At 39.0% G+C, this 15,952-nt stretch overlaps 1 protein-coding gene across 1 annotated transcript in view; it reads right to left on the reverse strand.

The window, feature by feature from the left end:
* Positions 1-1,259: 1,259 nt before the first annotated feature.
* Positions 1,260-15,952, reverse strand: part of CMC1 (C-X9-C motif containing 1) — a 42,761-nt gene continuing 28,068 nt past the window's right edge. Inside the window, exons 3-4 of the mRNA XM_066194186.1 lie at positions 2,871-2,961; positions 1,260-1,587 (exon numbers count right to left, since the gene is read on the reverse strand). Of these exons, the coding sequence (XP_066050283.1) occupies positions 1,473-1,587; positions 2,871-2,961 (206 nt within the window). The 3' untranslated portion in view covers positions 1,260-1,472. The remainder of the gene's footprint in view (positions 1,588-2,870; positions 2,962-15,952) is intronic.

Below are 15,952 nucleotides of genomic sequence, written 5' to 3' on the forward strand. Positions count from 1 at the left end.
CACAGTGGGACAAAAGAACAATCACTGCCATTAAAAACATGTGTCACCATCTACCTTAAATTTCTTCCTTTTTAAAATACATTCAGCAAAACAACTAATTAGGAATAATTTCGTTTTCCAAAACGCTTGAGCTAAGCAGCCGAGAACATATGTAGGACACTGTTCCACATAAGCTATTTCAAAGTGGTGAGCTTTAGAGCTGAGTGCCACTTAAGTTTGCCTAACAAGGCAAATGTAGCAACATTATTAATGATTATTCCAGTAAAAGGCACAGAATAAAGGGCAATGACTAACCTGCAGCATTAAGTCCTTCATGTACATGTGTCAGTGTGTTTCGTCCTTGGATAGAGGAATAGTGTTTGTGGATGAAACAGTATAAAAATAAACAAGTGATATGTTGCCTTTCTCAAGAAACCGCATCCAATCCTACTCCTTACTCAGAAAATTACCTTTTTTTTTAATCAGTGCATTAAAGTTACCAAGTTTAAGTACAGCCTCTCCTAGCTTTTAAAGAATTTAGTTTTATTTCAGAATTCTTGGAGAATATAGTTTCTAAAACTTTCTATTAGTATATCTAGTGAAGCCATTTAAGCAATTAAGCAGCTTCAACTATCAGTACATGAAAGATCGTTTGTGTGTTCTTTTTAAATTAGGGATGTGCTTAGTTCCTGCAAGAGGTGATCTGCATCTTCCATGCCTGGTTTAGTTGTTTACTCACCTGGAATAATTTTGCATGTGTGGTCACTCACTGACTCCTGAAGCATGGCAGCTTTTCCCTGTTCTCAGGGAAGGTCTGGGTAAGATTACTTTCTCCTCTAGAGTTGAAATGGTCAGGCTGGGCCACACACAAGCACAAGGCATCCATCCCTTCTGACAGTGTAGGCTTAACAGTGAGTCACAGTGTAGACTTAAAAATAAGTTACAGTGGAGGTGTAAGCACTACCAGGCTCTCATGTAGCAGCATTTTGATGAAAAGGGTAATTCTAAGTAGCTCTTCTGCATTTGCCACCCTTCTCTTCTAGTAAGTGCATCTCCATACACAGCTTCAGGTGATGACTAACAGACCAACTTCAGTGTATATCCCATCTGTGATCAGTTAATACAACTTAAATTATTCACCCTTAAGTTTTTATGTAGCCTGGCTCATCTAGCTAGATACAGACTTTAAATTCCAAATAGACATTCTGGAATTGTAAACTCCAAATTGTACACTGGTAACAAAATCTCAAGTCCAGAGAGAGGAACACACCTTTGCAACCTCTCTTGCAAACTGTGACAGCATGCTCTAGATCTTTAATTACAAAAAGTTTTAAAATTGACTCCTAATTTCAGACATTATTTCATTCTCCATTCATCTAATTTTGTGTATTTCAGCTAAACTCCACACAGAGTGGTACAGACAATTTAAGTCTGTTTAAATCAAGTGAAATCCAAATTGCATATAAAAAAAAAAAGTTCATTTTAAGTTTTAATCACACATTCGGAGTAAACTTCTGTCTTTTTTTCTTAATTCCAGTTGCTCTGTACTCTTCTCTTTGCTTCAAATATTCTGCTTTGCATTCTTCATAGAATGATGGATCAGAATAGCTACAAGACAGAAAAATATGTGTTGTTTTTCATCTTGGAATATTGAACAGACATTGCAGCAGTACCACTCATAACTGAACTTCCTTTCACACCCGAAGAAAACTTGCCTGCTTTTAACAGTAAAATAATTTTAACACTTAAGTACTTTATAAAAAGAGGTATCTGTCATGATACTGTTCTCTTTTGAAGCACAATCCTTGTCAAGCCTCTGCAGTGAAGCCACCAAGAGGAAAGGCAGAAAAAGGGAAAGACATTTGGTATTGAAGTTCAAATGAAGAATTCATTTGCAGTTACCCTCCTCAGCATGGGAAGCTGCTGGAGTTATTTTTTTAATGCACCCAAGTAACTACTGGGAATAGGTTCAAGTGTATGTCTCTAACAGTAGATACAGAGGTCCTTGATTATTACGTTAAATTCCTTTCTCTCATTATTTTTTGAAGTACAACTATTCAACATTATAAACAGGTTTTTTTTGTCAGAAGCACTGAATTTAATTTTTTTTTTTAAGGTGAAGGAACAGACAAATAAAACTGAGCAACTCCAGCAAGTTCTGACTGCAGTTAGGCCTAAATTCTTGCCTGGCTGCACATGTTTTTTTCATCAGTTCCTAAATACTTGGAAATAACTGTCACTAGTTCAAAGGCATTTATTTTTAACCTAAATCACTGGTTTAAGAGAGCAGGACACACCAAAAATCAAACTAACCTCCTTTTTCCCCCAGTCAAACTCAAAAAATTCACAGCCCTCACCCTGGGAAATTCAGGAATCTAACACTTCAGCCTAATGGCACTGAGGGTAAATTAGGACTTCCAAAAAAGATGTTTCAATCCACCATGGCATTGAGTTGACCTCTCATATAACAATTTCCCATTGCTACTGCTGTTCACAACAGCAGGACACTTTCAAGACAGACTAAATCTAAAGAAACAGAAGAAAAATGAAAACCAACTCATCCTGTCCACTAACAGGTTATGAGGAAGCTTCACTGTCTGCCCCTATCCCCACATCTGTGATGTACCAGAGCAAATTAAGGGCTGCAGGTCCTCTGGGCTGAAATCTGTCCCCAGGTGAATCAAGAAGAGAATCTCTGTAGCCATATATTCATATGGTAAATAAAATCTTGTCACTTAGGGTCCTGACCACAGTTTTAATAGAACAAAGATACCATTTTCAGAAAGCACATCCAAGTCCCTAACCCTGCAGAGCCCTTTTCAGAATAGTTAACCTTTCTAGATTAGTACAGGCCATGCACAAAACCCGGCAATAACTCATGAGGGACTTACTAGCCAACCAGACAGTCCTTCAGCGCTGTGTTCTCCTGCCGACACTTCACCACCATCAGAATACCAGTTTCTTGACAGCATTTGGTAAATGCTAGGGGGGAAAAAACCAACACAAACTAAATTGAAGTTAGAAAAATGACAATAGGTGAAAAAACCCTATGTGTAGGAGGTAGCAGACCAGATCTGATTACTAATATAACCACAGCTGGCCTAGATTGTTATACTGTTTGCAAGGTCTTCGTCACTTGTTTAGCAACAACACTTTAACTGGGATTCTCCCCTCATCACGTAGCACATTCACACACATACTGCTGTTGCTAATACCATTTCTGAAGTTACTCTTGCAGCAAATCCATGATTCTCGTGCCTGCTTTTCACATGCTCTACTCAGGGCTAGCACCTACCTCTGTGGCATGAACAATGAAGAACAGCGAAGTTGCTCAACAAAGTAAAAGTACCTCGTCTGTTTTAAGGATCTTAAGACTCATGAACAAGTCAGTGAGATAAACAAAAAAACCCCCAAAAAACCAACAAACAAACAAACAAAACCCCACAAAACCAAAAAACCAAACCAACCAAACAAACAAAAACCCAAAACAAACAAACAACCCCCCTCCCCCCCCAAAAAAGCCCAAAACTAAACCAACAGCAAAGTCATGGCTAAGGACATGGGATTTATCTGGGAGTAACTAAAATTATGCCCCATTGTTACCAGCACCCTGTACAGATGTTTCACTGAATAATAACCCTAGATAAGAATTGGCTGTTATTTCTATCAGGAGATGTCAAACTGTTCTAAGAGGTCTGCTAAGAGGCAATCAGCTACATTTAGCAGATGGAAAAGAGAGAGAAAGAGAGAAAGCCACGTGTCCAAGATCAACCAGGAGCCAAAACAAGAAAAAATACCCCCCATCCCCCCCGCATCCCCTTCCAGAATTCTATCCATTTCTCCTCTTCTAAGGTCTTCCTAATAATGATTTAATATCCAGCAAATTTAGGGCATACAGAAATTGTTACCTTCTTGCACATACTTAGCAAAATTTACAGTTACTCTAGTAACATCGAAACTTAATGGTACTTCATCACACAGCAGGTAAATCACATTACCTATGCTCAGTGTATAGGTACATCAAGACTAAAATAAACAAGAAAGCAGAGATTTGTGCCTATAAAGGCAGCACTCCTGTCCTGTCCTTTGCTCATAGCAGATGCCTGCTGAATTGGGCATCAAGCAACTGTGGACTTCAGTGGAACAAAATCCACCTTCTAGGATCCTGGACACTACTGGCAAGACTTTGAGAAAGTGATCCAACAGCTGCAAGCAATCCCTAAGTGAGATCAATCTGCTTGTCCACAGCTATTATTAATTAGGCTTTCACTAAAATAATTTACAAGACAAGGTAGTGTTTGCTGAAAAGTGTTGATGACAGATTGAAGTGTCCTTATGCTGCCAAACTTGGTGAAGAACTGACTTCTTACCTACTTCAAACATATTTACTGATGAACACTTAAAAACCTTCTCCAACACAGCACCCAGCCTTACACACTGGCAACTCCACCACACCCTAAATGAAAACCAGATGAAAGTGTGCAGAAAATGGGTGTAAATTAACCAGTTAATTACCAGCTGGGAAGACACTGTAACCTGTGCTCAAAGCTATCTATTAATAACCACACCCAGTTGCTAAGATCTGTGTGTTTTAGACTTAAAAGTCATCCAAATGCACAAGCACAGCTTTGAAGAAACACCTGGACAGCTCAAGTTTATTAAGCAGTTTAAGCTCAGAACAAGGCAAATGTGTTATTAGGTTGTCAGAATATGTTTTTTGCTTTTCAAAGGTGAATCTGACATTTCTTTTGTTCTTTCCTGGACTATTTATACTGACTGTTCCTACATCAGCATCTCAGAAAAATCATACCTGGTAGTACTTTTCTGAAAATGACCTTTGTTTTATTCTGGGAAAAAACATCCAAGGCTTTTGAAAGCTTATGGTCTGTCTAGTGATCAGTTTGATTTATACTCTCTACAGGCACTTCTTGAAGTGCTGTGCTGAGGTTTTGGGTTGGGGTTTTTTTTTTGTAGTAGTAATCATTTCTTCTGGAAGCTGTGAAGTACAAAACCACTGAAGACAACAGGAGGTCCCTCTCACTTGTTAGCTCACCGGTCTTGATTGGTTAAAGGCGTGATGTCCCAGCGAACAAAAAAAGCCTGAACTGCAATTGCCAGCATTCCCTGGCTTCAGAGGTCCTGCCTGTGGTACATGGCCAGGCACTGTTGCAAAGTGATAAAACTGCTTCCAGCTGTTCAGCTTTAGCATTACTGATGCTTAACAACAGAGAGGAAGAAAGAAGGTTAAAGCATATTAGGCATCCTTATATGAGCACACAAAACTTGATTATCCATCTCTCCTTTTTGGCAGCCATGTAAGGAGTGCAAGACAGTTTTAGTTACAGACACTTACCAGAAACCTTCCAGGAGTCTGGAGAATGTTTTTGTTTGTTTGTTTGTTTTAAATTGTGCTTTGTCCTGCTCACAGAGGGGCAAGTAGCAATCTCTTCGCTCTCCTAACCAGTGACAGGACTCAAGGAAAAGCGTGAAGCTTGTTCAGGACTGGTTTAGGTTGGCTATCAGGAAAAGATACCAACCCAGAGGGTGGCTGGGCACTGGAACAGGCTCCCCGGGGAAGGGGTCACAGCACCAAACCTGCCTGAGTTCAGGACGCATTTCAACACTGGTCTCAGGCACATGGTATGATTGGGGTGTTCTGCATAGGGCCAGGAGTTGCACTTGATGATCCTGATGGGTCCCTTCCAACTCAGCTTATTCTATGATTCTATGACTCTTCCATGAAATGAAATGTGTCAATGTTGAGCAGCACAAACAGCGTTCGAGTTACTGGTTTGGAGAATATTGTCAGAAATAGTGCTCAAGAGTTCCAGATATCTCAAACCAAGAATTAATCTCCATGTCTGACAAGCCTTACTCATTCCTCACTCAAGCAATATCTGCATTGTTGACCGAAGTTTCTGGATGCACAGCAGGACACCACAAAAGGAGCAGATACACAGGATCTGATTACAAACCTATTGTAATTTAGCACTTTAGCAGCTATGAGGGATAATCAGAAAACTAAAGAATCCAAACAAACCTTCTTCCTGACACACTGCACATTATAGAAGAAACAGAATTGATCTTTTCATAATCTTGTGTATGATAATGGAAATGGCTTTCCATGACTTTATCAGTTCATGGGCTGGTATGTCTTCTTTCTTCCTGCATGCACCAAGCCACCAAAACAAAACCTCAAACAGCAGCAAAGCAAGAGGTAAATTTGGGCCAGTCTGCGAATTCATTGCAAACTGTAACACAAAAGGAAGTCGTGTTTCAAACAATAAAAGTTATCCCCAATATTTCTAAATACAAGCCAAATAAACTGAGGAACAGAGCTCAACAGAAGTGAAAATACCTTGTTAGAAAGGGGAAAAAGGCTTGCCCTCCATCAAATCAACCCTCTGCCAAGGCTTTTCTAGGACAGCTACGTATGTCCATCACTGAATGCTCTGTGCACAGAAAAGGACAGATCCACTATTGCGTCAGTGAGCTGCAGGTGCCTGCCAGTTACCACGGAAACTGGCTACAGACCCCCCCCTTTCACCTGCAGCAGTCATGGTTCATGACATCATATCTGACATAGGTTACCCCACAGGCTCCTCTCCCTGCCACAGCCTCTGTCTAAGGCGATGCACACAGAGCAAAGGTCTCTTCTCGAGGCTACAGCTCAGAGAGACTTCACTGAACAGCTCATCACTGATTTGAGGCTGGATTTCTTCTTTATCTCTCATGAAGAAAGCTTTGCATTTCTGTTGTGTGAGTTTTGGTCACAGTATGGAGAATTTTAAGTTTCATTTTATTTTGGCCATTACAGCCACATAGAGAGATTTTAACTACTAAAGCAAGCCTGCAATTTAGTGCCTTTTCTAAATCAACCAAGTATGTAGGGCCAAAATATATCTATGCCAAGACAGAGGTCTGCTGTCAACTGAACAAAAGCTGAACAGCCATGTCTGAATACAGAGCAATTCAGTTTTGCCACTTCTCATCTGCTCACTACGGCACACTGGCATGTGCAGGGGATCTGCCTATGATGGGAAGAGCACATTTTTAGGGACAGACGGGAGGGCTTTTTGGCTGAGGCCAGAGATGAATGAGTCCTTTCCAAGGACTGACTCTTCAGCAGGGTGCATCTCCAGCCCTGAACAACTCAGAGAATGCTGAGTTTGGTCCCTGGCACCTCCAGATCTGCCCTGGATCCAAGAGCCAGATTTCACTGGGTCTTCCTATCCCAACTTACCCACCTGAGAAAGCATGACACAAAGAGCTAGGAGAAATTAGATCCTGACATAGGTAAAGTCACAGAACAGAAAAAAAAAAGAGCTTTTTAAAGCATTCTTAATTTATCTGTAAAGCTGTACAGGCATGCATTTTTTAAAATAAAAATCCTATTACAAGTCTTTCTGTAATTCCCTTCAGATACAGAAGTATACAAATTATGTTGGAGGTATGAAGAATTAGTTTTGAGTGCCCGATTTAGTATATTTGATGGTTGATTAAAACTTCTTCAAGTTACAGAGCACTCTATTAAGGTTTCTTTGATAATTAGCTAAAGGGTGGCACAGTAAAGAACAGTTTGTTTACAAAGATCTTTACAGTCCACACTAATCTTTGCTGACAAAAACAGTATCTAAGAAGAATGCTTTTCTTTAGTATTTCTAATTGCTTTTTCCACAACTGTGTTTTATGACTTTACTACAAGATAATATGAGAAGCAGATGGAAACTGAAGTGAACCTGGCTAACAGGTCACTTATCACAGATTAAAGACTGGACAAATTATTTCCCTGTCTATTCAAGTAGCCAGACATATGCAATACACAGTAAAGTATTAATTTTAAAATATAAGAAAGCTACAACTAAGTTGGTGGGGGTCCACCAACAAATGCCCTGGGACATACAAGTCCTAATTCAAAAAAAGGAGATAAAAAGCCAGGGTCCTGCCCATTTAAACTTTAGAACATATTCACAGGTTCAAGAAATATTTGCTCTGTATGACAAAAATAAAAAACTTGTAGGATTTTGAGTCAAAGGGACAAACCAGCATCTGGCACAAGACACAGGCACAGCTCTGCTGAATAAGGACAATGATTTTCTTCCACACCATTAAATGAGAGAAGGTTAAATTTAACACTGTTAATCTCAGTGTCTGCAGGACTACAAGCAGTGGACAACAAAAACAGGGCATCATATTTATGATGCAAGTGTTCTTTAGGTATCCTACAATACCATCCCACACCCAAAGAGAATTAGGCAGGTCTCTTCACAGTGCTGCATTCAAAATGAAATGGTGGAAGAGGTGTGTAGGATTGCTGAAGTTTCAGTTATGTGTATGTAAAGGAAAGACTTCATGAAAAAAACCTTTTATGTCCTGCCCCAAGCTTAAAAACAAACTGAAAGATGTGGGAGTTTCTTTGCAATTTAACAAAGAGGAACAATCAGCATCAGATTATATTTGTAGTGGATTTCTAAAGGATTTTTTCTCTTTAAATATTTTTAAATGTTAGATAGTAAATTATTTCTTCTTGTAAACATCAGTCTTCCCACATGCAAAGTAAGAGAAGAATAAAAAGAGGGACTTATCCCTAGACAAGCAGCTGCATGGAAACTGTGTTGATATAACACCAAGGAATCATCCTGGTTATTTTCAATGTATGAACTGTTTGTAGTGTGAAGGCTATTTCTGAAAGTTCATTTTTTTGCAGATTCAGATTATAAGAATACTTGGCACTTTCATATTGCCTCATATTGTGAAGTGTTGTACATTTCATATAATATTGGAACTGTAGTTTCATCAATTATAAGTGTGCATCTATTTTGCAGATATGCTTGTACACAAAACAAATGAAATATTCCCCATTATCAAGATAAATTGATCCTCTCAGGTCTGGTTCTCGTTTATTTAAAGACTTTACAATTTTACTACTTAAGAGAAAGTCCTACAGAGGTGTTATCTCACCATTTATATTTTCTCAACACTTATGATACTGCTATCACACTCTTAAAATAAAAAAAAACTAAACCACCTTGCATCAAGATCCAGACCAGACCTATTCTGGGGTAAGTTTTTTCCCTCTACACACATACAGCCCCACCACCAAAAAAAAAAAAAAAAAAAAATAAAAAAATTTTCGTCTGGTGGTGTTTGGGTCATTCCTTGGGCTGTACCACTGAGTGGAGAAAAGATGCCCAAATAACAATGTGGATTTGGGGGTGATAGTAGAAGGAGGAGGAAACAGTTCCCTTTAAAACGTAAACAAGGGCAAAATTTTAAAACCTATGTTTGTAAAATGTGTACAAAAACATTAAATGATTCAAAACATTACCAGCAATATTTTTAAGGGTAGTTATTATGCTTTTAATTTTGTATTAAATTATGATTCATTAGCTTGTTACTTTGAAGATCACTCAGTATGCACAGACCAGATTACTGGTGCATTTAATGAGCCAGAGGAAGTAGTAGCATGAACATGAAGAGATTGTTTTACATTGTAGAGTACGAGCTATTTGGTATTTCCACCACAGTACAAAAGAAAGCTTCTCTGTAGATTGCTCATGGTTCAGTTAACATCACTGAATATCTAATACCTCCAACTCAATTAATTCTCACCTGATTAAGATCAGTCTGATATTCAAACTAAATCATCTCTCCAGTCAAGTAGAAATCAATATTTCTGATTTTACTTTTAAATTACAACAACAAATAAAATACATGCATCGTCAGTATGCTAGGAGTAGCTTTCCTATTCTAGCCTACTATGGCATGCATAACACAGCTGATTAAAGAATTATTCTAATTTGAGCAACAATATATATAAGACAGATTAATTTGAATAGGAGGAGATAGCATGAAATAATTACATGCATCTTATATAGGGCAAAGAGAAAATTGACATAAAATAACCTTGATTCTTTCAAGTGAACCTCTGTTATCAGATCAAATACTTTGTCTCCACAAATATTCATTTGCTATAATATAAAAATCATATACTTTCCATTTTCCTGCTCATCACCAGCCCCCAAAATCTGCTCCATTTCAGCTTTTGTAGCTGGAGGCACCTGTCCTAGGAGAAATGATCAACACATAATAGCACACAACACTGGACTGGGGAGGAGAGAATGCCAGGAATCCAGAAATTTTAAGGGAGGGATATTCATCCTCTTGGCCAATCTTTTCCAGGGCACTCTCAGCACAGAAAAGCAGCTTTATCTTAAAGTACAGAGTGCAAACAGAGGATACCCCAGCAGACCAGAGCATCTCTGGCACTCCAGAATGAAATGTGGAAACCTCCCTTGTTTCAAGATTGAGGCGAACGTACAGCAGGAGAGAATCATCAGGAAGACAAACAGCACAGCTGCAATCTGTAGAGGCAGAATGTTTCCCCAAAAAACCTAGAAACTGTTTGTCTAAACACAATGCCTTGGGATAAAGAAATATCCTAGAAACAAATCTGAAGACTTTACTTTAGGGGATATTTAGAGATGAGAAAATAACAGACCGAAACAAAGGGCCTATTTGTCCTGCCCACCAACTTTCTCAGAAGTCAGTAATAGCTGCTTTAAAAAAACATGTGAGAAAGTCTACATTATGGAAAAACTTCTCAAGTGAAGTTTCTTCATAATCCCTATCAACTGTAAGCTTGACTTATACCTCTTGAAGCAAAAAGTTCTCACATGCCCTTCAAAACTCTTAGTTTGCCTTACATGGTGGGTCTAAATGGACAAGCATCCAAAAGGAGAGGAAGAAAGAGGGGAAAAACCTACTGAAACCAGAAAGGTGTATAGTAGCCCAGGTTCCTTTAACATCTAGCTGCCCTGGCCCACTCAAGTCCTGCTAAACTCCCAACCATTGCAATTGTAGTTATTTGTTACATACCATGTGTGCTTTTTTCATTAGCACGTTTTCAAAATCCTGCTGCAAAAATTAATTGGCCTCAAAGTATCTCTCAGCTGGATACAGAAACAGGCCAGAGCAGTAGGGAGCAAAGCCACTCTACACAGATCAAAAATGTTCGAAAGTTGGGTTGGGGTTTTTTTCGGAACATCCAGTTACTCACTCTGTGAATGCCACCTACCTACTTAGGAACAACAGCCTCCAAAGTTTTCATGTCCTACATACATTGATATTACAAGGATCTAGGCTTGGTCAACTGCTTACAATGGGCTTCTAAAATCAATATAGGAAATCTATGGCTTATTCAAACGTTCTGTTTCAAAAATTATAAAAAAAAAAAAATATAGGGTTTTTTTGAAACCACAATACCACAGCAGTTCTGAAAACTCATGTAAGTATTCATGTAACCACATATGGATCCTCCAACATCAGTTAATTCAAATGAGAAGTCATTGCTCAGCTGCTGATCTTTTTATTACAGAAATATTAGCTGGGTTTCTCTTGTTTTCAAACCCAACAATCATTAATGACAGAATTTGTGGGGAAAAGAAGGAGGATCTTAAGCAACTACCATCAAGGAATGACGAGCACATTCACGAAAGCCAGGAATAATGAAGATACAGTCCCATTCCCAAGTGATGCAGAGGCTTGTGCTGGGGCAACCTCTCTCACCAGACTCACTACACCCATTCTGCAGTTCAAAACTTGCTACCATTCAGACTGAGAATTGTGGATGTTTCTAAGAGGCATAACCAGGAACCTCAAGCAACAGCAGAGAAGCACTTCTGTCTGTCCCAAATAACCCACACGTATCCACAGCAGATAGTTGGACCTTTTCTTTACGATTTTATTATAAGCACTGAGAAACAGAGAATGGAACTGAAAAGCAAAGTTTAAGGAAGAGAAGAATTGTTTTGTTTAAGAAAAACATGTAAAACAAGCTGAGGAACACAGCCAAACAACCAAACAGTAATTCAAGCCAACCCAATCAGTTCAACTAACAAAACCCAGACAAATACTTAAAAGTGTTAACAAAAAATATGCCAGATTAAAGTAATTAAGAGTTTAAAAAAAGAGTTCTGAAAATAATATACACATGCAATCTCAGGATACTTTCAGGAGCTTTTTGTTCTGCCATTCGGACAAGGATAGGCCAGCTCTGCTCATTCTACATCCTGCACACATGAGATCTGACCAAAATGTCTTTTTGGGGACAAGAGGTTGGAAAGACTAAAGTTAGTTTTCAGTTTGATATGAATACTGAATGCACACATTAGAAACTTGACTAGGAAAAGTGTTTTCCTAAGAGTCAAAGAGTCAGAAAAAAACATATACCTTAAAATGTCAGGCAGTTCTTTCCTTTCCATTTAGCATATTGCTAAATGAAGAAATACAGTGGAAGACAGAATTTATTAGCAATATACACTTAGTCACTAGAATTTCAACAGAATTTGGACTTCAACAGCAAAAGGAGCTTTGGTAGAGATGATACAGAGAAATGTCTATTTATTAGTTTTGGTGCCATAGACCTGATCTGATCTTCCATCCTGGATGAACAGAGTTGTCACCATTTTCTGTATGCATGAGTATACACACCTACCTACATACGTGTGTGTGCATTTTGCCCCAAACACGCAGAAATCTAGTACGCTGTCATATATTTTAAGTAAATTCCAGCAACCCAGCTCGATAAGAGCTACAAGACAAGTCCTCCTGCTTCTGACTAAGCAGAACAGGCAGAGCACAGCAGTACACAAAAGGGTTATGTCCTCAGAAGACACAGGAGAAACAGCTAGGGCATAACTATTATGTATAAGGCTTTACAGTGACTACTTTGTCAGTCAAGGCAGATTTAAATGCTCAAAGATGACGATCAGCTGGGCTATGCAGGCAGATTTTTCCAGATAAGCAGAGCTCCTTTTCTTCCTAGTGAAATTACAAAAATTTACCCTTTTAAGCAAAGCAACCACAATGCTGTGAAGCACTTTATTTAGGTAAATCATGATTTGTCCACTAAAGAAACCTGCCTGAGGAATGTTCTTGTCAAGTACAAGCATTCCCTTCTCTACAAGGCTTCAGGTAAAGCACACCCAGCAAACACAGCCACCTGGCTAAACTGCACTGGTTTTAAACAACTGCTGCCTTTAAGACTGACTTGATCTAATTTTCCTCCCACCCTGCAGTAAGTATCCCTGACATCAAGCGTTACCATATCAGGCGCTGGAAGAGGCAGAACTGGAACAAATGCAAGTTCCCCCATGGCTACTGTCTGTCACTGCCTGCTTTTGTATAAACAAGTGCATCCAACCTGGGCTGTGCAGAGCAGCCTCACCACTGCCTGTCCTCCCGCCTCGCTCAGGAGCTGCCCAGCCACTCAGGGACAGCTGAGAAGTTCGGATAACAGATGACTTAAAGCAACAACATCCCCTCCCTCTGTCCCACAGCGACTGACTCTTTAGCTGAACTCCAAAGGCAAAATATGTCTATTTCTCAAAAACATAGCTTCACGGAGTGGAAGAATTAACAGTAATGTCCTTCTACCACACGGTGGGGGTAGAGCAGGGCATTTATATAAACTCCTGAGGAGGCGTTTGCCCAGCTATTCCACCATGACACCAGCTCTCAGTTACACCGTGCTGTGTAAGGGATTCTTCCTTTCCCCCTGCCCCAGTTCAATTTGATGGACTTCCAAAACTACCTATTTAACTCAGAGCTCCAATACCGAAGGTTGGTGGTGGTAGCAGTAATAGCAGTTCTCACTCCTCTGAACGAAACAAAATATTCTCTAAGCAAAAGTGAAACTGGTTCCAGGGTTCCAGCTGGAGGATGAGATGGGGCACACAGAATAGGGTCAAAATCTTAGGTCTTTTGAGAATATAGAATATTCCCAATATATAGAATATAAAAGATTTATACAGTTACTAAAAGAGGAAGTAACCTTCCCTCACAGGTCACAATTCATTTCCAAACACTCTTCCAACATTACCAAAACAGTTATCATGTACCTCCCCTACTTTGCAGTATATGCTTGGTCTTTTTTTCAAAAGTGACTAGCCATAGGCTGGTGTGGAGGCAGGAATTCTTCACCACGATGAATTCCTGCTGAAGAATTCCTGCTGAATGAGGTACTACTCAGTGCTAGTAAGGATGACAAAACCAAAATGCAAATTTTGCAGGAAAAAAAAAAATTCTGCTGTGTCCATACTCTGAAGTGAACAGTGAAGAGTAACTTGACCTTTTGCAATTGTGCAGGGTGATGAAATATGTAAACTTACTTCTTCAAATAAAATTGCATCATTGACTACGGAGGCATTCAGAATTTCAAACTACTCTATTCATTTCATGATTCTGACGAGATGACTTTAAACCATGTGGCAGGAAAGCATACCACCAAACTCAGCAATATCTGGAAATTTGGTAGTAACTGCATAACATTTATCTTTCATCTTCTGTAAAACGTTTTAAATAAAGAACTGCAAAACCAGGTACATTTCCTTAGAGCAGAAGTTGCAATTTTGTAATTTCGAAGACAGTAAAATAAAATACTGGTAGACGGGATTTACAAACAAGTCTTTAATAAATTTACAAAGCTACCAGCAACTAGGTATGAAATGCACCAGCAACTAGGCATGAAAACCCCTCAAGAGAAAGAAACTTTTTCAGTGCAAAGCTTAATAGGCAAATGGCATAAAAATCTGTATAAGACCATTGATTTTACTAGCACAAATCCTGTAGTTTGGTACACTGAAGCCTCGGGGACACCACTCTACCTTCTGGAAGCTGATTACACTGTGCTCCTCAAGCTTATGGAGAGGGACTCAAGTTTGGCAGGAGGGGGTTAAGTGCATCTATTCTGCCTGCTCCAATTATCTTGTTTGTGATGCAAAAACATTATAGAGTAATACAGCATCAACAGTGTTATGAAAGAAACAGCAAAAATAATCACATAAATGTGGTCTCCAGTTTTAGAAAATCAATCAAACTCTTATGAATTTATTTAGAAATTGTTCAAGTCAGTATGTTAACAGTGCATCTGCTACAAAATCACTGGCAAAGGAGATACAAAAGACAAGATTTTTATCTGTAGCTCCAGTTTAGAAGCCATTTGTCATACTTCTTCCTATGGCATGAGGATACTTCCAATGAAATATCACACACCTATCCAAGCAACTGGTTTTGTCAATTGCTTTCTAAAGGAGGAGACAGTTTATTTCTAATATATTCAATCACAGACCAATATCCAGGGCTCAACCTGCTATAAGACCAGAAGTAACAGAAGACCCCTGTTTATTAGACAGTGGCAGCTGAGGACACAAGAATCTGAAGCAGCATTCAGCAGCTGGGACATGAGCAGAAACTGACTGAGGCTCCTGGTGCTGCCATTACAACCCCCTGTGACTTTCTGTCTTCTGTTTTCTTAGGACTGAAAGTAAGGATCTTTCCTGGTTGGGACTACAGTGCTATGACTGGTTGACTGTGAGTGCATTCTCCACTGGTACAATGAAATTAAAAAGAACCTAATCTGGCTAAAAATCTTTCCTCCATTTTCGGGGTTTTGAACTAAATGAGTTTTACTTACTGAATGCAGATGTACACATGCCTCGACCACCATGGATTTGTCATCATGTAAGTTTTTTCCAAAGACTTGTCTCACCTTTATTCTGAAAGAAGAAAAAACCACCCAAAAGCTAGCATATGCTGTATTAATGTAAAACCCCTAGAGGGCAACTAAGCTTCAATTTCAACCTGCATAAATATTCAGATCCTTAACTAGTTTACAGATTATGTAAACTATTTCCTTCAACCTTAGTTTTTTTTCCCCTCGTTTAAAAGAAATGAATCCTTTTCATTCTCAAATCACATTATTGCTGCCTATTTAGTGTAAGTTAATCACCACTGCCCAACCAGAGACTGAGTCCTCAACCCAACAAAGCTCAAATGTGCGCAAAAGAGAACAATAAAGAAAACACATGCAAAGGCTTCATTTGAACAAAGAGAGAAAACAAGCATATGAAAGTCTGAAATCACTTTCTTTGCATTAAAGACCTTTAACAATACATCTTGTTTATTATTCAGC

Source organism: Chamaea fasciata, unplaced genomic scaffold, assembly GCF_029207755.1.
Source record: "Chamaea fasciata isolate MVZ Bird 193981 ecotype frontalis unplaced genomic scaffold, bChaFas1.0.hap1 SCAF_1, whole genome shotgun sequence".
NCBI classification, from domain to species: domain Eukaryota; kingdom Metazoa; phylum Chordata; class Aves; order Passeriformes; family Sylviidae; genus Chamaea; species Chamaea fasciata.